This window comes from Phodopus roborovskii, unplaced genomic scaffold, assembly GCF_943737965.1.
Source record: "Phodopus roborovskii unplaced genomic scaffold, PHOROB, whole genome shotgun sequence".
NCBI classification, from domain to species: Eukaryota; Metazoa; Chordata; class Mammalia; order Rodentia; family Cricetidae; genus Phodopus; species Phodopus roborovskii.
The window spans coordinates 7,511,848-7,539,270 of record NW_026126599.1 but is presented as its reverse complement, the minus strand read 5'-3'; the positions used below and the strand labels follow the sequence as shown (position 1 = coordinate 7,539,270).

The window sequence follows — 27,423 nt, the reverse complement described above, 5'->3', positions numbered from 1 at the left end:
CCATAGAGGTCTGGAGGTCTGTACAGACAGGCAGGAAGTGATGTAGCTGGGAAGAATCAAAATATAAACAGGGACAAACATGAAATCGCTCTCTTGTCTGTAGAGATGCAGCAGGCAAAGGAGATACAGGTCCAGCATTCCCAGTAAGCCAAAACCACGTGGAAACACTTAGGTTGATAGAAATGGGTTAATATTTAAGACAGAGCTAGCCAATAAGAAATGCTAGTAACCAGCCAACAGTTATATAATTAATACAGTGTCTCTGCGTGTTATTTGGGGTTGACACGACTCTGGGACCAGGCTGGCAGGAAACTGCTTGAAACAAACTATAGTGCCCCTTTTACTTGGGGGGAAGCAGATGATATAAGATCAATTATTACTTGAAATCATGGATGGTATCTAATGTTCTACAAGTTGTGTCTCCCTTTATGTTCATAACAATGTGAAAGCTTGACAAGAAGACACAGTGAAAGATTAATAGTAAAGGGCAATAATGAAATACAATAACTATGACAGTGTGTTATAGTAAAATTGCTAATGTTACTAGTCCTGATGTTTGGCCATTTTTTAGGAAAATTATGATTGTGTGAATATAAATGCTACAATACCTTGACAATCAAGTGGTAGCTGAGGAAGTGACTGAGCGATTAACAGGAGGGTAGTGTATATAGTGTGGATACAAAGGACAAAAGAGTAACTCTCATCTTAGCCAGCGTGTAATGATACACAAGAGATCGTCTTACAACTCAGAACTGGTTCTGGGACTTCCCATATAATAGTGTCAAATAAGAGGCTGACTGTGGGTAAACGAAATGTAAATCACATGGTGAGAAGGGTGACCCAAGGTTCTGATGTTACTAGCAAGAACTGAAGCTAGAATTGGTTATCAGCAGGTGATAGAAATGTAAGTATAGGAAAGTAAAAATAATTTCCTTTACTAACCAGACAGTTATTTTATAGGATTATTTGACACAGTTATTTAAAAATCACACTTTCGTGATAAAATCTCAGAGGAGTTTACTTTCACACTCAATCTAAAAACTATAATCTTGAAGAATGAGGAATACACTGGTTTCAGGAGTGTTATTTTTCACATGAGAACATAAATGAGCATGTAAGATAAAGACTGATGGGACAGGCTTTCAGAACATTGCATCTGTAGCAACTGCCCAAACCAAGAGGAAAGAATACAAGAGCTGATGAAAGGCAGGGAGGCAGTGGCTCGGAGAGGAGATAGCCATTCCTTTACCATGTCATTAATACGAGAAATTCTGTTAAGATGGAATGTTCAAAGTATTTCCAATGAGAAAGCCACACCAATAACTGTACCTACCCTCATACATGCTTCATTCTTGAGAGGATGGTTTTTTTTTTTTTTTTTCCTGTTTGTACAAATGTTTCAACACAATTCTTAACCAGGATAATGACTGGTCATACAAAGCACTTCCTTTCTGTGTGAAATTAACCTCACCAAGTGGGGATTAGCATGCATCACATGGACTAGAGGAAGACAATGGGAACTGACCCAGTGTTCAAGATGTGGGGTGCATCCCAATTTACCACCATCCCAATTCCCAGCAATTCCCAACACTCACAGTGTGCTCCACTCACAGCGACTAGATCAGACTCTTCGAACAGCATTTATAAAGAGGAAAGCAGTTCATCAAGGCCTCTTACCTTTGCTTTCTTTGCTTTGATTGTCAAAGAGCACCTGTAGAAAAAGCAATTACAGCTCTCTTAATATCTCAAAATTGTGCTGACTTTATAAAAAGAAAAATCAATTTTGAAACAACAAAGAAAATCAGATTGTGAAATAGGGATTCAAACGGCCTCCTAAAATAAGACTAAAAACCCAACTGGAGCATTCTTCTTAAATTAATTTAGGGTCTCTGCATCATGAAGGTCATTAAAATACTCATTTATGGGAGAGATGTATTTAGCTTATTTTTCTACAACTTGAGTAAGGATTTGCATAATTCTGTTTGCCCCTTTAGTAATTGAAAAGAAAATTGAATTCTAGTTCCATTTACTACTTCATTGCCCCATGTCACCAAAAACTTGCCGGTGCTAAATCCACAACCTCTTGCATCACTTCTAGATGCCCCACGTAGCCCCACCCCTTATGAAATCTAATCCTTAGGGCTTCTTTGCCTCTTCTCTGTCCCTGCTGTGTTTTCTACCTCTGACTGTTCTTGTCATTTTCTTGAGTTCCCTTCTCCCTGTGCCCTTCTTATGGGCTGATTTCATTTACTTTAATGTTAAACAAGATAATAATTTTATTTTATGTGTATAGATCTCCCCAACCCTGCATGTGTTTCTCTGCTCCAAGTACATGCAGTGTCCACAGAGGCCAGAGAAAGTCAGATCCCAGCAACTGGAGTTACAGATGGTTGTGAGCTAACTACCATGTGGTGCTGGGAATCAAACCCAGATTCTCTACAAGAGCAGCCAGTGCAGTGCTCTTAACTACTGAACCATCACTCCAGTCCTGATTTCATTTACTTTGTGGAATCTTTTAACATTCTCTCCCTGGATTCCTCAACCGTATCTGGAATGTTAAAAAGTGCACGCATTAATACACAAAAATGGAGAATCAAGTCAGACTGATCCAAAGTAAGATAAAGTTGCCTGGAAAACCACAGTATTTGGCAAATGTATGGGTAGGTATATTTTTGTTCTAAACATTGGCTATTTCTTTTGAAGGTACATTAAGTTTGGCTGGATATGGTGACACAGGCCTGTAATCAGGCATTCTGGAGATTGAGACAGGCAGATCACAGGTTCAAGGCCAGCCTGAACTACATGGCAAGTTTCTGTAGGTTGAGTTATAAGGTGTTTTAAAAAATATATAAAGAAAATAAATGAAGGGTGGAGGATGGAACATAAACTATAAATTTCACAAACACATTATATAGAAATGTATACATATTAAATATAAAGTGCCATGATGAGAAAAACTTAAAGAAGTCAGAATCAGCATCCTTTAAAAAATCTGAAAAAAAAGTACTAACATTTAAATATGTGAAAGACATTTTAAACTGTGGCAACTGATACAATAAGTTCTGAAGATTATAATAAGAAGATTAATTTCTAATATAAACGATGGTAGGAATAACTGTATAATATGTTAGTTCTAAAGCCATCATACATGATATGAACATTAACTTCTGTTGTGATTAAGTAGCCTTGGAGCCTAGCTTATTGGGGAGTTCAGCAGCACCCCCTTGCAATAGGATTATCCCAGATGATCCTGTTGACTGTTTATACCCTTTCATGGAGGGAGGGGAGGGCCATAGGACCCTCACTGGATTACCCAGCATCCTTACTTTCTGCTACATGTGACTCTGTCTTAATTGCACATCAGCTAGGGGAGAGGCTGGAATATAGATGCTGGGGAAGACTAGGGGAATGAATGGGCTCCACTTATGAGGCCATGCGGATATGCTCATTTCTTCTGGGTAAAGGCTTTCCAGGGGCAGTCTGCTGTGGGTGTGTGATAGGGGACCCGGCAACCACACCCGGTAGGTGACTCTTCACCTATGCCCTGCAAGGAAGCCTAATAAACTCATTGGTTCCCCTTTGGCTGAAGCGTGTCTCAGTTTGTTACTGGGCCTTAGGAGGAGGGGCTGACATTGCTTATGTCTCCTCCTGGGAAGAAATTTAGCAATAATTTCTTTGTGTGTATCACCATATTTATAACATAATTTTCATCTAATAGCTCTGGATATCAAGAATTTGGGGGAGGTGTTGCAGGCTGAAAGGAGTCTCAAAGATACACAGTGATGGCAGCAGAACAACAATGTGAATGTATGTGACATTGCTGGACATGTATTTAAAATTACTAAGATGGTGAATTTCATGCGTACTTCATCATATTCTAAGAAACTCCTACAAAAACCCTTACTGGATATGCTCAGCCTATAGTCACACTTTATACTGGTCTTCTGTTGCATCCTGTAGCAGACTCCTCTATCTACAAATCCAAATTACAGGATAAACACTCCTTAGAACCAGAGTTAATAATTCATGGATACTATATTCAAAATGAGCTTATGAGTAGTCAATAAAGGTGCTGATATCTCATGGGGTATACTTAGTCATATGCCTTTGATAACCATGAGATCATAGTCAGGCCTAGAAACATGAGCAAAGCTAACGCTTGGAGCAGAGTGTAGGATGATGCCAGCTGTGGCCACTAGAGTAAGATTACCTGTCTCCAGACCACCAGTGGGTTACTTTTCTGGGTATTTAATTCAACAAATATCCATCAAGCACATAAAATACATCATAATTGGCCCAGACTTTTTTCAGCCTAGGTGTGTGGAAGTACATACATGCCCAAAGGAAGGTTTATGAATCCTAGAATTACTGGACTGTCCTCTTGGGAAAATTTTAAGTAACTGTTATAATCACCTCATGTATAACTCTCCTGGAGAAATGGTGATGGTGGATTTACTGCTTCCCACAGACCACGAATGGTAGGGTCCACATTTGGGTGACCTCATTTTCTGCTTGATTTATGTGAATTATGTGAAGGGATTGGAAGAGCCACTTGCCTCATTTGGTGGACCTCCCCTCCCCCCGCAAAGTGTTTCAATTTGTAATACCTAAAGCCACAGTAATTCAATCCAAACATGAAAAACAGTTTGAGTGTTTGCTTTTGTGCTGGGGATAGATTTAAAATGCAATTGCTCTTAGGGTTAAATTTACCCTGATATGGAACTAGAGAGATGACCCAGCAGTTAAGAGCACTGGCTGCTCTTGCAGAGGACCCAGCTCCCACATGGCAGTTCATAACCATCTGTAACTCCAGTTTCAGGGGGTCTGATGCCCTCTTCTGGCCTCCATAGGCACCATCTGTATGGAGTATACAAACATACATGCAGGCAAAACATTCAGACGCATTAACAAGTCTAAATTTAAAAAAAAAAAAAACCAATCTTGATATGCTAAGTTAGAATAAAGAACAGTACATAGGAAAAAAATCTAAATAAATTTTTATTGAGAGGCTCTGCCCCTCAGGGCATGTCATGTTCAACCAAGTCAATAAATACATTAACTACTACAGTACTGGTCAGACTTGAAGGCTGCACCAACACCTGCTGCTCTGAAACACAAAGGGCCCATTTGTCCCTAATGCCCTGGTATAAATCTTTAAAACAACCAAGAGCGCAGATAAAACCCCAGTGTAAATAAAATGTTGTGCAAACACGTAAGCCATTTTACTATTTGTGCTTCCTGTCACCCAGGCCCCACCTGCTGGCTTTAAACTCAATGGGTTGTATTCAGCAGAGGCTGATTTGAATATTACTGAAGCACATCTCAGGGTAACCGGTAGAAAAGGTTGGTCACATATCACTACCACAAAGCTCATTTTCTTTGACAAACATAAGATACGTAAGTATCACATGCTGGCTCTGGCCCAGGTAAGTGAAGACTGACTGGCTTGCCTAATAGATCATGTACAAATTATACACGGTGGAGAACAGAGCATTTCAAAGTGTTATAATCTGTGATTACAGCATTGCTTTAAGAAGCCTTGCTTTAAAAGAGTTCCAACCAGGCTATGGTTGATGAAGTAAATACATATAATATTTCTTATGAAACTTACTAAATTTTTATTATTGACCTTAAATTAGAATTCAAACTATGTCAAGCAAAGCCTCATGGAAAAGCTCTGCCTACCTACGGAGCTGCACTTCCCCAACACAAATTCAGGAAAGGCTGGAGACATTGTTAGCTGGTGGGAGAGAAGAGGTGGGGGTATATGACAGATTTTCTCAAACAGCTGTGCTATGAAAGCAAAGTACAGGGATTCTACAGAAGAGCAGAGGAAATACAGTAGGCGTGTAAAATCTACTCTTTATTGTTATTTCCCTGATTGCTTACATAGCTGACATGTGTAATGTTTATTTTCACAGCTACGGAATATCTCAATAACTTTGAATGTAAGAGTTATGTAAAAATCTAGTTTTGTGAATGTGACCTTTTTCATTTCAACTCATCATGTATAAATTCGACTCTAAATATAAATTGTGGCTCACTTATATTAGTGTTCAAATATCTGAAATACAAATAGTAGTATATAATTCAGACATGTAATTTAATGCAAAAACAGTCATCTTTGCTAGTTCAGTGAGTCTAGTAATGATTCTATTTAATAAAACATGGCATTTTAATAAGTTTTCTCGACATCTGGTGCTAATAAAAAAGGATTTTATATTTTACAGTTAGCATTTAAGGGGAAAAAAACATGACCATAGTTTTACTATTTATCACAGACCACAGATGGCATTGACCACATTTTTTTTTCTTGGTTGGTTTACATAAAGAAACCAGTTACTTTATGCATTTGTTTTATATAGGATTGAGGCTAATTCTCCAGAAATGAATAAATGAAGAAAGAAACATTAAATAACAACACGGTTCTTAAATAACAAAACTGATCCCAGTATTTTCCGGGATCAAGCTTAGTGAATAAAGTTCATTCTGAAAAAATGATCCTAGGAATTTTGCATCTGGATAAACACTTGAAGTAAGATTTCCGGGGCGCGGAACCCCAGGGAGCTCCAAGAATGTCCATCTTGTGTGCAACTGTATTCTCCTTAGGCAAATGAGGGCCAGTTCTCATTCAAGGCAGGACTGACAGCTGGCAGCTGGGGAGAGTGTTGCTCAAGCAGCCAGCGGGGCCCACGCCTGCAGATGCCCTCCTCATCTCACCAGCCCCTTTCCAGCCATGACCTGAGTACAGCCTGGCCTGCTCCTGTTTGCTCGGAGTTCTTGTCTCCCTCCCTTTGTATCCGCATTGTGTCTTCTCCCGTATGGCATGTGACGCCAGTTGTTCTCCAACTCTCATTTACCCCAGCCTACAGTACCTATGCTTTCTTCTGGAAAACGTCATATTTATCTGAAACATATATATGTTCATGTATATATTCATACACACACACATATAAATTTTCAGTTCGGAACATTTGAAAAATAATGGCTAGATGCGCAAGAGCATTTGGAAGGTATAAACAACAGGAAGTAGTACACTATGATCTGCAAATGTAAAGCAAAGGTATAAGAAGCTCAAATAGCACCTTTACCTCTTTATTTAGCTTTAGGCCAGGATGAGGGAAGGATGGAGCAGGGGAGGGCACATGGGCAGTTTCCCTGTCTGTGCCTTCGTGGCACTCAGACTATCTATTTCACACTTACAGAGGGCTTTAAATACCTCTCTCCCCCAGCAAGCGTGAACACCGGAAACACCGACTTGTCTACTTCCTTTAAGGTATTAGGAAACAGGCTGAGAGTCCATGACCCCAAATCTGAATTCTACAGATCTAAAACTGCTGGAGAGATGGCTCACTGGTTAAGCATACTGGCTGCCATTTAAAAAATTTTTTTTTCTTTATTGATTCTTTGGGAATTTCACATCATGAACCCTATTTCCGCTCATGTCCCAGCTCCCCCCCCAATATCTTCTCTTCAGCCCTGCAGCGTCCCCCAAAAGAACATTAAAAATCAAAACAAAACAAAGCAAGCAAATAAACAAAAACAAGAACAAAACAACTACCCTCCAAAAAAACCTCTTCAATTCTCCATCTTTCCGCCTCACCTCTCCTACCTCTTCATTTCTCCTGGGGGCATTGGGAGCCATGCTGTGTCACCTAGAATACCCTTGTTCATTGCAATGAGTCACTGGTCTGGTTCAAGGCCTCTGGTTTCTGGTACACCCTCATCACTGGATCCTCCCTGGAACTCCTCTGGGATATCCCGTGGCCTTCCCAAGTCACAGAGATCCTACCGGTGTCATTCCACAGGACCAGGCCCTTCACAAGCTCCAGTGGGTTCTTGTGGTGGGCCTGGGTGGGCGAACCCAAAGCCCGGCTGTGGGCCTGGGTGGTAGCTGAGCTGGTTAGCCCTGGCCAATGGGGCCACCTGCCTCAGGTGAGGGGGCAGATGCAGCTTCCCTATATCCTTGCACACAGTGTCAGTCATCCCTGCCTGTGGTGAGGGGTGGGGCCTCTACAGTAAGGGGTGGGACCATCTCTCTCAAGTGCAGGGCCAGCTCTCCTGTGAGGGTTGGGGCCAGTTCTTTTGCTGCAGTGCCCAGGGAGAGGCAGGCCCAGGTTTCTCAGGGCTAGCGAAGGGTGGGCCTGGCTCAGCATGGCCCTCTGATTTCATCATGCATGGTTTCTATGGGTCCCTGAGGTGACACAGGCCACTGACATCAACACAGACCCCAGCCGCACCTGGACAACAGACCCAGTCACGGTCCCTGGCAGCCGCTTGGGCCAGACAGCATCCTGGCTCTGGGTGGAAACACTGGCCACTCAGATCAGGGGGGCTCTGGCAGCAGCATACTCTACCCCTCCCACCCCCCCGTTCGGTCACCACAGGTTGTGGTCCCAGCTCAGGGCTTCCATGTGACCTTTGGTGGCAATACCAGCCTTTGACTTTAACAGAGATCCCAGAGGTAATAGGACCACAGACCCAGACAATGTCCTCAACAGCAGCCAGGTCTGGATGTCACCATTGTCCCAGGTGGCAATAGGCCACTCAGATCGGCATGGCCCTGGCAACAGCATGGCCCTTGGACACTAGCATGGCCCCAGACTCTGCATGGCCTTTGATGTTAACAGGAACTTGGACATCAACACAGACCCTGGCTGCAGTAAGGCCATGGACTCACACATGACCCTAGCTGCAGCTCTGGTCTAGACTATAAACCATGTCCTTAGGTAGCAGCACAGGTTTCTCAGATCTGTGTGGCCCCAGATGCAGCCAGGGCACCAATATGGTTCCAGGTGGCTGATCAGACCCTGGGCAACCATACTGCCTTTGGTGGCAACAGGAGCCACAGAAGTGGACTCAGCCCCTGGCTGCTGTAGGACCATGGACCCAGACATGGCTCTTGGCAGCAGGACTGGCTGCTTTTGCAGAGGACCAGGGTTCAATTCCCAGCACCCACAAGGTAGCTCACAACTGCCTGTAACTCCAGTGTCAGGCATTGGACACCCTTTTCTGGATGGGTACTTCATGCATGTGATGTACAGACATACAGGCAAACACACACATAAAATAGAAAGATGCTGTAGGAAGCATCTGCTGCTTGTAGTCTGAGACGGTGGTAACATATATGAGAGAGCCCCAGTGACAAGGAAGAGGTGTGCAAACATGCAGTGAGGAAATTAAGAACACGGGGGACTCGGCAGCTACTTAACTTCAGTCAGGGCCCTGAGCTGTGCTGTATGACCAAAGAAAGCAAAAGGCAGCTTTCTGCTTATTCAGAAGAAGCTTGCTACTTTGGACCAAAGTTATAGGAAGTTAAGTTGGAAGAAACTTCTTGAGCTCAGTGTCAAGTGAAGACAGAAGGAAAAAAACAAAAACAAAACTCTGCCATCCATATCAAGAATATAGCCATCAGGCTAACAGCATGGGCTACAACACACAGAAGCCAATTACAGTGGGGGAGTTCTACAAAAACAGGGGTGAGGAGGGCAGACCCGACTTCCAGCTGTGAACAGGATGCAGCCTTCTCCAAGAGGAAGTGTCCTGATGGCAAGGCCTTGCCAAGGATCTTTTACTGAGGTCAAACAGTAATAGGAGAGTGTGGACAAATCTTGGAGCAGTTCTAGGAGGCAGGAGTTGCGGAGGGAGAAAGGTCTGGGCAAGGCCAATTGTGTTACTTGCTGTACACAGAAGGGAAGTAAAATGAAGAACAGAGGGGGATGGTGCACGGGCAGTCTCAAGACAAAGGCTGGAGATTCCAAGGACAGTTGCTATAACTCACTGCCCTCTGGGACGAGGATTAGAACTCAATCTTGCCAGCCAAATCTTACTCATTGCCCATTTTTACAATTTTGAGCTAATTCAGAATGGTTTTGACATTTGCAAGTAAGTTTAAAAAATCAAATGAAAACTATTGCATGACATAAGAAAATCAGAGAACAACCAATTTTCTTTTTTAAAACTTATGTTTTATTTAGTGTGTGTTTATAAAACATTGTATAAATCTGTGTGTGTGTGCGTGTGTGTGCATGTGTGTGCATGTGTGTGTATGTGTGTGTATGTTGTGTGTGTATGTTGTGTGTGTTGTGTGTGCATGTGTGTATATGTTTTGTGTGTATGTGTGTATGTGTTTTGTGTGTATGTGTGTATGTATGCGTGTGTATGTGTGTGTATATGTGTGCATGTTGTGTGTGTGTTGTGTGTGCATGTGTGTGTATGTTTTGTGTGTATGTGTGTGTGCATGTGTGTGTGTGCATGGTGCATTGTGTATATGAGTGCGTGTGTGCGTGTGTGTGTGTGTGTGTGTGTGTGTGTGTGTGTGTGCTTACATCACAGCAAACATATGGAAGTGAGAAGAGAACTTTAGAAACTGGTTCTCTCCTTCCACCTTGTGGGTCCTAGGAGTCAAATTCAGGTCATCAGACTTTGTACCAAGCACGTGTCAATTTCAATATCATAGAATTTTATTGGAATATAGTTGTGATCACTTGTTCACACTTTGTTGGTGGCTCCTAAGCCGTGTACCAGTGTCCCACAGCTGCCACAACAAAATCACAGACTGAGTGGCTTAGATAACATCTGGTGTTTACTAAGGTGCACTGTATGGGCCTAACAGTGGCAGAGATATCAAAGAAAAAAATATCAGCGAGTGATTCTAATGATGTAAGAACAATCCAGAATAAAGCACAAAGAGGAAACAGTTACGCATAAAGATGTGTCAGCCATGGACCAGTTCAAGCAGCCTATATATGCAATCAGAGTCTCCAAAAGAGAGAAAAAAACAGGAAAACTATTCAAGGAGGTAATTATCAACTTTTTTCTAAATTAATGATAATTCCAAACCACTAAACAAGGATCACAGAGATATCTAAACACAAGAAAACTGACATGGCTCTGACATATACACTAAGGAAATACTTAAAAACAATTGTGAAAAAGAGGAGAGCAGCCAACTGCATCCAAGGGAATAAAAACAAAAATAAAAATAAGCAAATGATTTCCAAGCCTTGGGTGGAGCAACGGAAGCTAATGACCAATGTGACTCTCTGTGTTAGGATACGTGGAGATCTGGAATGTCCTTTCAACTACACACACACACACACACACACACACACAGAGAGAGAGAGAGAGAGAGAGAGAGAGAGAGAGAGAGAGAGAGAGAGAGAGAGAGAGAGAGAGAGTTCCCAGTTTTCCATTTCAGCCTTCCTGTGCATTTATTACCTTTGACATCTGTTTTTATCTCTTCTACCTGCCATGATCTGTGGCTTGCTTTGTGGTGGCCCTCCCCTGATCTTCTATTTTCTGTTTTTGTATTCCAACCACACTGTTTCCAAAACCATGTACATCAGACAATATTGTGCTTGTCTATGTGTCTGACTCTGGTGGGTTCTGACTTCCTTGAGGATGGGCATTGCACAATCTGGCTCCTCTGAGCTAACTCCACACTGCTGTCCTCCACAGTCACTCCTCTGCATGCCCACAGTCTACCTGAAGAACTGGCACACACCATGCTGTGGACCATTCCAGGTTGGATAAGGTAGAATATCTGCTGAGAACTGTGTGATTATGAATTACATTTCCATAAAGAAATAGCAATGCACATCGTGGCCGGCCCTGTGGCCTCTTGTAAGCAGATTACCATCCACTGTCAGGAAAATGTATTTGACAACGAAGCAAAGGAGAATAAAGCTAAACTGTAAAACACCCCTTTCTCCGACAAGCAAAGTATTTTCAGATCAGGCACGCCTCTTAGCACTGCACACAAGACACAATTGCCCTTGCTCTTCCTTTGTATTTTATTTTCTCTCTCAGCTTTAGTGGATTTACATGTGAACATTATATAAAAGTTTAAAGGCTGAGAAGTCAAATAAAAATCACCACGTGAAAACAGTAAACATTTAAAAAACCAACAGAGTAACCTAGAAAGGCTGTGTAATTTATATCATGAGTTGTCACTAATAAATTGCTCTCGAGGCAGAAAACGTGAAATGAGAATGAAGTAGCCAGGGTCAAACGATGGCTTCTTTGAACTCCGAAGTCTTTTCAAGCCTGAGACACAATTTTAAGACATGCAGCAGGGAAACCCAATTCTTGATGTGTGGTCTGTATCACAGGACACATAAAAGGAAACATGTCCCCAAGGACACACTAGTATGTGTCAGGTAGCAGATTCTTTCATGTTGCCAGATGGCACGAAGAAGAGGGGAATTTGCTGCTGAGAGCCTGTCATGCAGTAAAGAACTGGACAGAATTGTATGGGGGTGATTTCAAGTTAGGAGGCACTAAGCACAATGAAAAAGGGGGGTGGGCCTTATCCTAAGATTGGACGCCTTTGGCTTGTAGATTTAAGCTAAGACCCTAACAGCTATAGTGATGAACACTTGGAAGTCAGCGAGTAAGGTGGGAGAGCCTACCACCCTGGTCCTCTGGATCTGTGGGCTCTGCATCAGTGAGTCAGCCAATCACAGATTAAAGATATTATTTAAAATTGCATCCCTATTGAACACATACAGACCCCTCTTCATTAGTCCCTAAACAATACAATATGGCAAGTGTTTACACTCTACTAGATACTATAATGGTCTTGGGATGATTTCAAGTACATGGAGGATGTGAATACATTCTAAGCAAATACTACAGCATTTTATAGCGAACTTGAGTGTCTTAACATTTGGGTATCCTAGAAAAATCTTGGAAAGAATTCCTCACAGATATTTAGAGACAATTTTATTTCAACAATCATGACAGTTAAAGACACAGATGTTATTATTAATGCCACTTTATAGATGACATTATGCCTGATCCACAGGTCTGAATTAATAACATCTTTGAGTTGCTGTTTGAGAGAACAAACAGTAAGATATTCACAGCCCAAACACCTTTTGGGAAATCCTGATTAGTCACCACACTTTTATTACATAAACAGAGCTTGTGGCAAGTATGTCAGAAATCAGGCAAGTTAAAATTGTCACATTCCCCTTTTGTCACTTAGCTACATTTAGGGATCATCCATTCATTTTATGAGAACAACTCCCCAAGGTTTCCCAACTCTACTTTGAATCACACATTGCCAGTTGCCTGAAAGATTCTCCCAAGCAGATGTTCCCTTAAGTGCCCAGTTCAACATCCTGAGTCAGAATTCATCATTCTCTCCTCCTACCTGGCCTGGCTTGGTCTCTCATGAACCATATTTCTTGTTGGAGAAATCTGCACAGGAGCCCTTGGTTGTAAATGGTTTATTCTTAGTGTTGACCTCTCCCACTGGTCTCCTCACCTGCTTGATCCAATGACATTCAATGGTCATTGCTATGGTTAATTGTGCTTCCCCAAAGTTCATGTGATAGATGCTAAGACTGGGGTGATGGAAGGAAGGCTAAACAAGAGGTATCTGGGCTACAGACACACACCATAAATGAACAGTACTCCTGCTGTATGGACGGGTTTATCATTTCAGGGCTGGGAACCTCAAGAAAGGGCAAATGTACACACTTGCCCTTTGCCCTCAGTCTTACACTGGAGGATGGTGAAGGCAGCAGGACCTCAGCCCTACACTACAGATGATGATGATGTGAGCAGGGCCTCAGCCTTATACTGGGGATAATGACGGATGCAGATCTTCTGCCTTGTACTGTGGGACAGTGACGTGAGCAGACCCTCATAAGATACTAATAATGTGATCTTGACAGATAAGTTTCTATTCATTAATAATTACCCAATTGCAAGTGTTCTGTTAAAGCATCATAAAACATGTCCCTTCTATGCTCTTTGTGTGATCACTTTGTACCAGTTGAATGAGAACAGAGATGGTAGCATCATTGCCAGGACTAGGCTCTTTCTCCTTCCTCCCTGCTGGTGGGATACAAGGCACTGCAGGAACCTCCACAGGGCAGGGTATTCAGAAGAAGAGAAGAAAAGAAGTTGAGCCCCTGAATGTCACAGAATAGCAAGCTACCCAGAACATAAGCCTAAACTGCTGCAGTTTGGCCACTATTTATTTGGACAATCTATTTCTCACTGCAGGCTTAGCCCACAGGCATGGCATTAGGAATGCTCCATGAACTACCTCCTTCAGTCTCTAAAATAGAGAGGTATTACTACTATTTGAAACATATAGGGGGGGAACCTTTGAACCACTTTTAGTGATGCTTTCAAGATTTTGATCCACTGAGTTATTGAAAGTTGAATTTATGTGGAATCTCTCTTATTCTGAGTATTGTCAGAAAGAACTGTAAAATGAAGATAGCTGGCACTTCATTCAAAGGGCATTTTCAGACTAGTGTTTACTATGCAGCTATGAGCTGTGCAAAGGAGACAGTGAGAAAGAGAAAACATTAGAGCAGAGGGAGCAGGGATGTTTAGTGAGTGGATAGCTGCTCACAACAGTTTTGTGAGGCAGACAAGCATGTACTCTCATCCTGTTTTATTTAAGAGGAAGTTGAGAGATTGGACTTGAAGCTGTTAACATTCGGTCAATGGCTTAGCAACAGTCACCAGATCTCTGACTACAGAGAGTCTTACCCCAGGGTGAGCATGAGGAGAGAAGATTCTCATGAGGAACTAGCTTCACTGTGTAGAAAGTCATCGCTGAGAAGCTCTTAAAACATTGACGATGTTCAGCAAAGAATGTGAAACCCTTCACCCTGTCATCACAGGGTAGTGGAGTTCTGCTTATGGAGCTGAACTGTAAAGATCTTTGTGCATGTCATCCCGTCAAAATGAATAGCCAGAGAACAGGACCCTATCCACACAAACACACTGCAGTGGCTCATTCATAAGAGCTCATTCTTAGCTTTGATGCACACAGATCCATTTAAATAAACTCAAAATCATTTTTCTTTACTAAATTCACAATGCGAGCTCCACTTTCCCAAGTGGGAGGAATGAACAATGCTCCCTCAGAGGGCTCTTTCCAAGCTAAAATATAACATGTGCATGGCTGTACTTCAGAAGCAATTGATTACCAGAGTGCTACATTCACAATTCACTTACATTAGCTCCTTGTTCTGTTTTTTTTTTTTTTTTGTTTTTTATTTGTTTGTTTGTTTTTACTTTTTGCTCCTTGGGAGTGGGAGTCACATGACTAGTTGATTTTTAAGCCTTCCCACAATACAGGCAAATATTTTTACCTAGTTTTTATCGCATAACAAAATGACCTTCCTGAGAAATGCTCAAGGATCCCTTTGAAATGGACACGAATCTTTGTGGCATTAAAAGGCCAAACTACACTACAGACTCTTTCAAACCAAATTTACTGTGTTTCTGATCGCTGAAACAGGAAATGAAGAAAATTTATAAAGGACTAACACTTTTTCATTATAAATGCTCTATATAAAGTCGATTAGAGGGGGTACCTATAGTAATAATATTTATGCATTTGTGTCTAAAATAAAACCTGGCAAGTGAAATTACATAACATACTCTCCTCATTTTTAATCAAATTACAAAATGGATGGTGCCTTTATTTCCTATGTATAATTTCTGCAGTGCCAACCAATTCTCTATACTTATTGCCAATGTCTACATTTGGGCAGCCGTTGCTTATTTCTAAATCATTAACAAAGCCCTGGAATATAGAGGAATTCAATAGTAGTGGCTAAGTGAATGAATGAATGAATGAATGAGTCAAAAGGCTTGTGAATGGTTTTCCTTCCAATTAGCTCTTCACAAGGCAGTCAGTATGACACAGTCTGAAGTTGACTTGTTCTTTCCAATAACCTCTCAGTGCACTTTCAAGTCCTTGGACTCCTCCCCATCTGTCAGTAGCTTCTGTATTCTCTTGACCTACCCCAGACCCTTCCATACAAATGGCACTTGAGCCATCCTCACAGGGCAGCATCTTCTAGTTGATTATCCTGTTTCCTCTTTCCAGAATCTTCTCCATCTCCTTGTCCTTCTTTGTCACTGATACTATGCCCTGTCATTAATTTAAATTTCTTATTTTATTTGCATGTGTGTGCATGTGTGCCTGTGAGTGTGCATGCATACTTGTGCATTGAACATGGGTACCCGTGGAGGCCAGAAGAGAGCTTTAGAGCACCCAGAAATGGAATTCAAGCCCTTGTGAGCCCCCTGATGAAGGTTCTTGGAATTGAACTCTCATCCTCTGAAAGAGCAGAGAGAGTTCTTAAGCCCTGAGCCATCTCTCCAGCCTCTCTATCTGATTTGAGAAGCTTTCTTTGAGTATTCCAGGTAAGGTGAACCTGCCTCAAAGCTTATATACATTGGCATGCCTTCATACAAGCTCAGCATACTCAAATAATCACCATGCAGATAAATAAATGGAATGTTAACCTCCTGTACCCAGTATGTCCCCATTATGCTTTGTCTTCCCCTCTAACACTACCTGAATAAGAAGGGAGCTTGATGGGGGATGTCCCGTCTCCTCATCTGATAGCCCAGCCTATCCTTCCTGCCTGGCTACTGGCAAAACCGTGTTTTTATTCATCAACTAATAAGAGAAACATATATACAGAAGAATATCCCTCATCATAAGCTCCTTGGAGAAACACATTTTCAGGCATGGACAGACAATGTTGAGAAAGTCTGATCATAACTGACAGCTAGAAAGAAGCTATCAACAAAAGAACTAGGAGCCAACTTCCAGAGGCTTCCACTGGTTAAAGGTGAGAAAAATTAAGGAAAACAATGTATTGTGCTTAGATGCATGGGATCCTAGTAATACTAAAAATTTGCCACATTTAAATCACCAGAGCATACTGGTAGACAAAAATCATTATTCTGACAAATTTTAAATAAAAGAGATAAATGTTAATTTTATCTTTTCTAAATGAATTACCAGAAAACAAATCTAAACATAAAGAAGCTGTTGTTTACTTTTTTCTTTGCTTTGACAAAATACCTGGCAGCAAAACAGAGGAGAATCCATAAAGGGAGTCGTATGACCAATTCTAATGTTTACAATGTATTGATATTCTGATTTCAACAAGCAAAATACATGGCCTGGAAATCAAATCGTTACTTGATACTAAAAATTATTGATGACTTTGGGGGTAAGTATATTCTGATTGGGCTTTTAAAGTCTTAGCCTTTAGGAATAAATGTAAGCACTGTGTTGAGTTAGCCCAGTGACTGGAACCTGCTTCACACTGTGAGAGGAGGGGAGATGTGGGTGTAGATAGAAAGTGGGATTGACTCCCCTTAGTCACAGTGGAAGCAAGTCTGACATGGCTCAGTCACAGAGGAGGAAGGGAAGGGGGGATGGAGTGGCCCTCAGCTTGAACACATCTCAGAATCTTGGTTTTCTTTTTTTTTTTTTTTTTTTTTTTTTTTTTTTTGGTTCTCTGAGACAGGGTTTCTCTGTATTGCTTTGGAGCCTGTCCTGGAACTAGCTCTGTAGACCAGGCTGGTCTCGAACTCACAGAGATCTGCCTGCCTCTGCCTCCTGGGTGCTGGGATTAAAGGCATGTGCTACCACATCTCAGAATCTTAACAATGAAAAGATTAAAGGCAACTATTTACAAGCTTGTTTTTCTTTTTTAATTAATAAAATTTATTTATTCTATGCATTTTTCACATATTGTATCTTGATCCCATTCATTCCCTCTCCCTTCATCTCTTCTCTCTGCCCTCGGCCCCTGAACAACACCCCCCCCCCAATAAAACAAACTGTAAGAGAAAAAAAATGAAAAAAAATTTTTAAATAAATAAGTAAATAAAAGGGAAGGAAATAAAAATCTCATCATGGATGCTGTGGTGCGACCTAACAGGTCATGCTGTATACTCCTTGGCCCATAATACATCTCTACTTGAAAGGGTTCATTGGTCTGGTTCGAGGTCCCTGGTCTCTACTATACATTCGCTGCTGGGCCCCCACTAGGACTCTTCCTGAACATTCTGCTGGCCTGCATGTGGAGATCCTACAGCTTTGAGTCTGTGGGTCAGATCCCTTCATGTGCTTCAGCAGATCATAAATGGAATGGATGTTTGGCTGGCCAAGGTATAACCCTGGGTCTGTCTGTCAGATGGGAAATGGGGATAGCTGTCCCATGCTCATGATTTGGGGGTAGGGGGCTCACGCACACTTCCACAGGACTAGATCTGTTGTACTACCCTGAGAGGGTGCAGAGCCTGTTCTCCCAAGTGTTGCAGCTGGCAGGGGTCAGGGATAGTTCTCCCATTCTTATGACCATAGGGCCATCTCTGCTTCCAGGCACTGATGGGGGAGCATCTTTCCCCCCTCCCGTTATGCCACAAGACAGATGAGCAATTAGGGCTACTCTCCCATGCTGACAGCTTTGGAGATGGCTTACCCACACCTGTCCACTAGAATTAGGCTTTGGGGTGGAGAAATGGCTAGCTTCAGTACCCAGCACCCACTTAGAGGATCACAACTGCTGTAACTCCAGTTCCAGGAGATCTGATGCCCTCTTCTGGTCTCTGCAAGCTCCTGCACCCATGTAATTGACATAATCAGGCAGGCTCTCTCTCACACACACATACAGAGCAAATTAAAAAAAAAAATCTTTAAAGAATTTCACCTGAAAGCATAGAAGAACAGCAAATTAGCTTATTTACTATCTTGTCATATTTCTGTAAGAGAACTATAAAATACAGACTTTTGCAAAGCATGGTGGCAGACCAGAATTTCTGCACTTTGCAGGAGGCAAAGTTTGAGCTTGTGTTACATAGCGAGTTTAAGGTTAATCTGAACTGCATAAATTAAACCTCATGCCAAAAAACCAATGGTACAATACAAAAGCAAAGGGCTTTGGGCTCCTTCCCAGCATTGCTTAAGAACAAAGAGGGAAATTCTTAATTTTCTGAATTTTCTTTCACTGACATGGCTCTGAATGTTACACATTATCAATAGTTACAAAATTGATGAAAATTTAGAAATACATATTACAAGTATTAATAGTTTCAAAAGATGAAAGAAAAAATTTTAACATATTTAATATAATGACTAAGATAAGTTTATGGAGACTTGACTGAGGGATGCTTGGCATTTTTAATTGTCCCTTTATTTGGTAGCCAGGACAAATACAAAAAATGGAAGAAAGACCCAATTTGAAGTCTCAACGTTAAACAGTAGCAAAAAATAAAATAAAATAAAAATAATTGGACACAAAAATTCCTGAATATTTTGTATTTAAATTTAAAAAAAAACATTGTCTTTCTTTTCTTGTTTTGATTAAGCAGATGTGAGGGAAGGAACCACACACTAAACATAAACCTTGTACAGACCCTGACCTCCACCCTGGTTTGCTCTCAATTTGAACTATGTGACTCTCGGAACATGTTTCCTTGTGCAGACGCCCCCAGCAAGACAGTCACAGGATTCTCAAGTGAGTCAGGGGGTAGTCTTTGTAAGTTGCCCCAAGGCTCATAGCCAACTAAGAGTCACCAGGAACACCAACACTTGGGAAGAATTTGAGCTAGGGATGAACAATCCAAAAGAGTTGTGGACTGCTGAAGACCAGTGGTCTAAATCTCATTTGAAGGTGGACTTGGAAGCTAATTAAAATTAAAATACCGTAGATATCTTCAGTGCCAAGACAATCTGAAAAAAAAAAAAAAAAGATAGGCAAGCAGACAAAGGAAGAAAGAGGGGTTTAAAAAGAACTGACATTTGGACTGAGTGTGATGGCATACTCTTTTAGTTCCAGAACTCTTCAGAGGCAGAAACAGACAGTTTAAGGCTACCCTAATCTACACAGTGAGTTCTAGATCTACACCGGGGCTACACAGAGACCCAGTCTCAAAAAACAAACAAACAAAAAAAGAAAGAAAATAATTGATCCCCCATTTTTACCATGTCTTAGATATTAAAAAATTACCAGATAATTTGATTGTGTAGAAAATGCATGTGTTTCCTTGGGAAGAGGAAATTAAACTGAGACCTTTACTTAAGTAATGTTCACTTTTGTAAAATATAAACAGCATCGTTAAAGTTTCAGGCTCAATATTCAGTCTATTTTTAAGTATAGAGTCAAGGGAAGGAACCCCAAGAAACAAGGCTTGGATAATCTCATAGGATATAATTTATTTTTCTACAGTTAAAGTCTTTAGATCACTTAAACATCAAAAAAAAAATCAATTCAATAAACACCTTTGTCCAACCCTGGTGTTCTCTCTTCTCATCACCCATGACGTTTAACACTACAAGCAGATATGTGAGATGCTTGACTAAGCAAAACACTGCAATAGAAGAAGTAGAAAGTTGCAGCTTCATATAAAAACTCATCTCCATTATTTAAAATCAATTACCATGAAATATTTGTATCATAAAGCATAGACTATTTTCCTCTAAATTCTAGTTTGGAAAACTGCAAACAAATTAGTGGAAATTAAATGAATGTCAAGAAAAGCAATGGCTAATAACGCTTTACATTCAGTTCTGAAAAATCAGGCTTTGTTAATTACCAAAATGAAATGGTCCATGAGGCCACAAAATGCTTTCAAGTGAGGTCAATTCAATTCACAACATAATAGCTCTGGAATATTTCTGTTTCCCAAAAATGCTCATGGAAATTACAAAACAATGTCAGACTCTCTAACAAATCATATGTTTAGTTCTTACAATTTAAAGCAATGCTTTGCCGACATTTTTTTCACTAGAAAAAAATAAGAATTGCTAAAGGGCAGAAAAATAGATTATAACAGAATTTCTACCCATAGAGAATTTCTTGTAATGTGACAAAACTGTAGAAAAGGCTTGATTGTGATAATATCCCAAACAGCCTCAAAATTAGCCCCCCAGGGCAAAAAATAATTCCCTATAATTCACTTTGTAAAGATCAAACAAGCTAATGGATATGCAATTACTGAATTATATGTATGTCTATAAAAATCATGGTTATTATTAAAAATTGAATTTTCCTGGAACTTAACAGTTTTAAATTACTGAAAGGGCAAAGAAGGCCAGAGGCCAGAATGAAGCCAAGGTAGAGTGGACTCCAAGAGAGTAAATTAATTCTCAGGTATGCTTTAGTGAGTTGTGTGTGTTTGTGTGTGTGTGTGTGTGTGTTTGTGTGTGTGTGTATGTATGTATGTTATGTAATTCAGAGTTGAAGATGAAGACTGTACTGGATGGATCCTTGACTTTGCTGTTCACAAACCATGTTTCTGAGCTCCTAAGTTATTCCACCCATGGAGGTATGTGGACGTCCCAGTATAAACAAGGTTGCAGCCACATACAACATACACATACAACAATGGGACCCAGAGAGCAGCCAGTTGCTTGGCTAGTCACATTATTTTCCTGCATCGAATCCCCATCTTTCCAGAAGAGAATCTGTCTCGGGGTGTGTGATCTGCGTGGCTGTGTCCTTATTCTGTTTACTGACAGACTTCTTCACCTCATCATGGCTCACCCTTCTCCTCCCAAACACCACCTTACTTTATTCCTGCCTGTACACTGTCTGCCAGACAAGCACTGAGATGTCTGAACAGCTCCCAAAGTGAGCCTATATGTTCTGATCTTTGAAAGGTTTCTTCCATGACAATCTGTTTAGACTGTTACATTGCATCACTGAACACATGAACAAGCCTTTCTGCTGCAGAGCCGGTTACTAAAGCAAAACCATTTTTTTTTTTATTTTGTTGCACTTGCTTGGAATAATCATCATTATTATTTTAAAATGACCTGTTAGGGAATAAAGCATCTGTCTCATGGTATTGTTTAACTACTTGTAAGCCCTGTTTCTCTGGGTGATTTTACTGCCCTAATCCTTGGTGCTTCCATTTGGAAAATGTAGACACTGGTAGTCTGTATGTCCCAGACTGGCAGGAGAGATCAAACAGCTAATTCACAAGGCGCTCTCAGTCCTCTCCAGGCACAACGTCAGGAATCTTTACAGCTGCTCTTTATAGCAGAGATGGTGTTTCGACACCCCCTGGGCTAAAATCAGCCAGACATTGACAGCTATCATGTCATATATATACATGAAAAATCATCTGAATGTTAAAAATATTTCAAATTATTTTGTCTACATGCTTGGTAACTGGAGGAAGATGCTAGCATATTTTAAATAGCCCATAAAGATGAAATAAATAAATGAAGCTTGAGAATGCTGATACGAGGTAAGGGCTGGGGGGGAAAGAATGAGAGTGGCCTGGGAATGTAAGCATCATGTAAGACCCACAGATGCTGGTGTGCACACGTCTCAAGCATTGCCAAGCCTCTGCAACATCAGTTCTTCTCGATGAATTGTTTTTCTCACCCTATGCAATAGTTACTTTTCTTGTCATTGCAATAAAATACCTGACTAAAAGCAACTTATGGAAGAAAGGGTTTCTTTTGACTCCTGACTCAGAAGAATGCAGTGTGCCCAGGCAGGGAAGGTGAGGCATTGGGAGCCACCAGGAAGCAGAGATGGAAGAACGCCACAGTTCATCTGGCTTGTCCTTTCCCCTTTTTATTCATTCTGTAACCCTCAACCAGGCAATGGCATCATCCACATTCAAGGCTGGTCACCCTGCTCAGAACCCAAAGCATGTATCACTAAAGCTGTAGGTATTTAATGGTCAGTCCCAGCTCAAGCTGACAGTGACAATTAGTCATCACAATTCCACCACCCGTCAATGTGACATACAAACACACTCCTTTAAACTGTAACATTCCACCCTTGAGTCCTATAGTCTTGTGATCATATCATCATAGTGCAAAAAAGAATACTCAAAGTCCCAGCTGCTCTAACACTGTTCAAAAGGGTAGTCACTTCAGAGACTCATGGCCATCTCTACACTGCCAGCCCTTGTAAATAAAAGCTTAAGCTCCATAATCCCAACATACAAGAGTCAACATTCCCACCCCAAAATGAAGGGAGGAGATCAAGTAAAGAGCAGATCTTAAGCTGCCCACACTCCTGCAGGTAAGCCCTTTGCCATGCTCCTGTAACTGCCTGGCCATGCCCCTGTAAGTAATCCCAGTTATCCCACTGATTCACCAGGCTTGGGAGGAATTGTTTAATTGGTCACCACTGCTGTCCTATCTGGGCTATTTGATGTTTAGCTCCATAGAAAACGTTCATGCAACAGGGCAAAGCCCATCACTGCTCATCCAGACTCAGGTCCATCTCTGAGTGTGTGCTCTATTCACAAGCAACCACCATGGAACTGCAAGCCCTCCAGATGCCAGCCTCCTGATTCTGCCTTCATCTTCCTCTCTGGTGCACTTGCTAGTTGGCCTTGTGTATATTTGTTTCTCTTCCCCTCACCTAGCCTAAATTTCAGGAGAGCATAGCTTGTGTTGATACCATTGTATCCTTGGTAACCCCACCCATGTTTGGTAAGCCTCTGGTAGACACAGATCACTGGAATGAGTAAGTCCACACTCAGAAGGCAGACTGTGTGCAAATGAATCATATATGGGATATCGGAGTTTAAGGCATTTCTTCTCTGTCTCCCCAGCCTTCTGACACAGATCTGTGGGCCACTGACTATGACCTGTGAGAAAATCCCCATAGACATTGGCTGGTAATGTAATCACAATGCAACTAGATGGAAGAGACAAAGCAAAAAAATCCCAAAATAAGAGCAACTGTCAAACAGAGTGCTCCAGATGCATTCTATAGATGTCACCATGCAGCCACACCAATAAACAAATAGCCTTAAACCATGCAAACAAAGCAGGAAATGTAAAAGCTAATGCTCCTCCAAATGACTCTTCTACAAGTTCTCATAACAGAACCTTCCAGCATCAACAGTGCTGTGTAACTGAATAGTATCAAACCTCAGACACTAGTTCTCATGACATGACTAAGTGGCTGCATTTCTTATCTGCCTTCGGTTCTGGGCCTCCCTGAGAGCTTACGTTTTATATGTAGCCATGCCAGATACTTCTATCATAGCTCTGCTATGATAGATAGCAGATAAAATCGTAGCAGAAATCTATTTATGCCTACATTTTAAATGTCCTTATAACTGCATATGCTAATTTAGAGGTGCCCCAAATTCTATCACTTTGGGTTCTCTTTGTCATCAAGCTAATGTCTGGCTATTTGGAAGAAATAGTTCTCTTGGGCATTCGACATGTAAAAGAAATGATGTGTCTGCTAACATGAGATCCTATGTGCGTGGTGCTATTGAGAAACCCCACAAAGAACAATGACAGACATCCCAGGAGACAGAAACTCTTACCAAGTATTATTACCTTTGGTGGGGTGAGGAGTTTTAAATGGATTTAACTTTTTATTTTATCTCCTTTTCCTTTCATAATGGATGATTTACAACAGTTTTCATTTGGGGGGGGGAATCTTCCTACAGTAAATAGAATTTATTCCGATTTCAGATAAAGACACTTGTATTTGAAAAATAAAAAATTACAAAGCATAGTAGTAATTTAGTCTTTATTATACAGTTATTACTGTTGCCATTATTATAATCATTATTATTTAGACACTTTCATGATATTTATGCAGACATAAACACTATGAAACCCTTATTATCCATGAGGCTATATGCATATATGCATATTTATGATAGAAACTTCCCCATAGTCTTATTGCCAGTACATAAATATCTCCCTAACTCATTAGCCCATCAATTAAGCAATTACTTTTTTTAATGTACTGAAATATTGTTTCATGTGTGACTTGTTTTGTGGGAAGTTTTCAGAATTGCTGCATGTCTAGGCACATATAGTGTGGCTCTGGGTGCTGAGCACTCCTATGTGTCCATGCTTTCAGTACTACCTGCTCATCACTGGGCAGTGATGTACAGGCTACAGTACATGCTCATCACTGGGAATGATATACAGACTACAGTACCTGCTAATCACTGGGCAGTGATGTAGAGACTATAGTACCTGCTCATCAATGGGCAGTGATGTGTAGGCTACAGTATCTGCTCATCATTGGGCAGTGATGAACAGATTACAGTACCTGCTCATCACTGGGCAGTGATGTACAGGCTACAGTACCTGCTAATCATTGGGCAATGATGTAGAGACTACAGTACCTGCTAATCATTGGGCAGTGATGTATAGGCTACAGTACTCTTCATCACGATGACAATGCTGATGATACAGATTCTGAATAATCTAGTCTTGATTTTAAACCAAGAAAAGAGAGCCATTTCACCGAGTATAAAATAAGGAATCTCTTTTAAATCTGATTTGTGTGTGCACATACATGCATGTTCATGTGTGTATGTGTAGATGAACACATCAAACCAGAGGATCTCAGCTGTCATTCCTTAGGTGCTATCCACTTGTATTGAGTTAGACTCACTAATTAGCCTTGGACACACTGACTAAATATGTTCTTCTGGCCAGGGATGTCAGGCATCTGTCTTTCTTTGCCTCCCTAATGCTAGAATTACAAATATACATCACTATGCCTGCCTGGCTCCTCTCCTCTGCTCTCCTCTTTTCTCCTCCTCTCCTCTGCTCTCCTCCTCTCCCCTCCTCCCGTCCTCCCCCTTTTAAACATTGGTCCTGGGAATTGAACTCTATTCCTCATGCATACAAAGATAGCACTTTACCCAGGAATTGCTCTCCCCAGCCCAGATCTTCAATTAAGAAAAAAAAAAAAAAAAAGAAGAAAACCTTTATATATTCTCATTTAAGGTCGAATTTTGGTCATGTGATAAGCTATGCTCTGTTTTCTTGCTATTATCCTGAAAAATATCATTTTTTCTTAACTGAACTTTAAGTCTGTAAATGACAGATGTTTTGTAAGGGAACTCTGCCTTGGCTTATTTTCATGCCGGACTTCCTTTGTGGTTTTTCTTTACTGCAGGAAGACTAGACCTTGGCTCAGCTTACAAATTCAGAGACAAATAAAAATCACTGTCCTGGTAGGGCTGACATTGTGTCCTTCATACTCATACATGTACCACTTAGGCCATGTGCTAGTCATTAAGGTGTAACCAAAAATACACCATCCATCTTCCTCCCATGAAGACTGTATGCAGCGCGTTCTCTGGCTATCATCAGTCACCTTTATGCTTGCCTACGACACTCAGTCTCAGACACTCCCGGAGAACAGAATGAAGGCTGTCATTAGCACACCAGCCTTGGCCAGTGTCTCTCTTGGAAGAAAAGTGACAAAGGTTTTCCTCTATCATAAAGACGGTCAGCTGACAGGTGCTAAAACAGGGCTTTTAGTTCTAATCTCAGCTTAATCACTAAGTCACTCTATTATCTTCACCTTGATGTGTTTCTTTATCTCTCCTTTATCATATGAAAATATTTCTGGCTCATTTGGTGGGCAAATTGGCCTATTCATTTTATCTACTGCCTGCTTTAAATCACTATTGGTCTTTTCTCTTTTATTCAGACCTAATTAAATTTTGAGCATCCACCAAGTGCTACACATAGACTCTGCCATGACTTTTTTCACAGGTCCAGGGGGCTCTACACACTGTGGAGGGGATTGAGCCTGTGAAGACAGAGTTAAATGAGTGGGTGTATCCTGCTGTGTGTAACCCTGGAATTCTGAAATGATGAATAATGTGGTAACATGTGGTTAGTTTTGCGGTTCTAGTGTCAGTTTAGTGCCATGAGAATTGATAAATGCTGACATGGAAGCTCTGTGTTGTGAAATGATGAGGTCTCTTACCATGAACATCAGTAACATGTTTGATATTGACAGAAGTTAAATAATTTAAACATGTACTAGTCAGCCAATGATGCCACAAAAAACAAAACAAAACAAAACAAAAAATAAAAAGAACACCACACAGTAGGACTTAAGCAGCAGGTACTTATTTCTCCTGCTTCTGGACATGCAAAACCAAAGTGAAGGAGACAGTAGATGGGAGGGGTGTTCCTTCTGGGTCTGCTTTCTGCTTAGGCCCACTTAGTTGTCTTCACGTGGCTTCACGTGGCCTCACATGGCCTCAGGTGACCTCACCTGGCTGAGAGAGAACAGGCTCCTCTCCTTTTCTAGTGCTGCTAAGCACAGCAATCAAAGTATAAGACATTAACGTTAACTACCTATCTCCCAAATGCCCAAGTTCCACCAGTTTCAGAGCCAGGGCTTAGACACATGAGTTTCAGAGGCATGCAGTGGCCATAATAGTGACTTTATGCATCCTTGGTTTGTGTGTAAATAAGGATCAAAGCCAAGACCTCCAGAAACCACAGGGAGCTACCTTTTTAGACCAAAGGATCAATCTAATTTACATCACTTACCTTTACAGGTGAGTTGTGTGTTTTTTACAAAGAAAACTGAAATAAAGGTAAGGGTAACAAGTCCAGAAAAGCATAGGAAATAAGGTTGGCAATTTTCCATAGTTCTGGATAGTTACATGTGTAAGAATTTCTCTATGACATCTGGTGCCCATCTCATAGCATTTTGCTATGTGCATTTGTAATTATTTCTCTTAACAACCAAACAGGGTATTTCAGAGATATTCAATGAAAAATATTTTCTTGCTTCTAAATAAATCTATTCTGGGTGCTGTTCAGCTTGTATTTCTTCAGGCACAATCAATAGAGTGTTTGCCAAAGTCCTTTTT

At 41.0% G+C, this 27,423-nt stretch overlaps 1 protein-coding gene across 1 annotated transcript in view; it reads right to left on the bottom strand.

The window, feature by feature from the left end:
* Nucleotides 1–27,423, bottom strand: part of Stard13 (StAR related lipid transfer domain containing 13) — a 370,724-nt gene that overhangs the window by 257,161 nt on the left and 86,140 nt on the right. Inside the window, exon 3 of the mRNA XM_051205448.1 lies at nucleotides 1,678–1,711. Coding sequence (XP_051061405.1) covers nucleotides 1,678–1,711 — 34 coding nt within the window. The remainder of the gene's footprint in view (nucleotides 1–1,677; nucleotides 1,712–27,423) is intronic.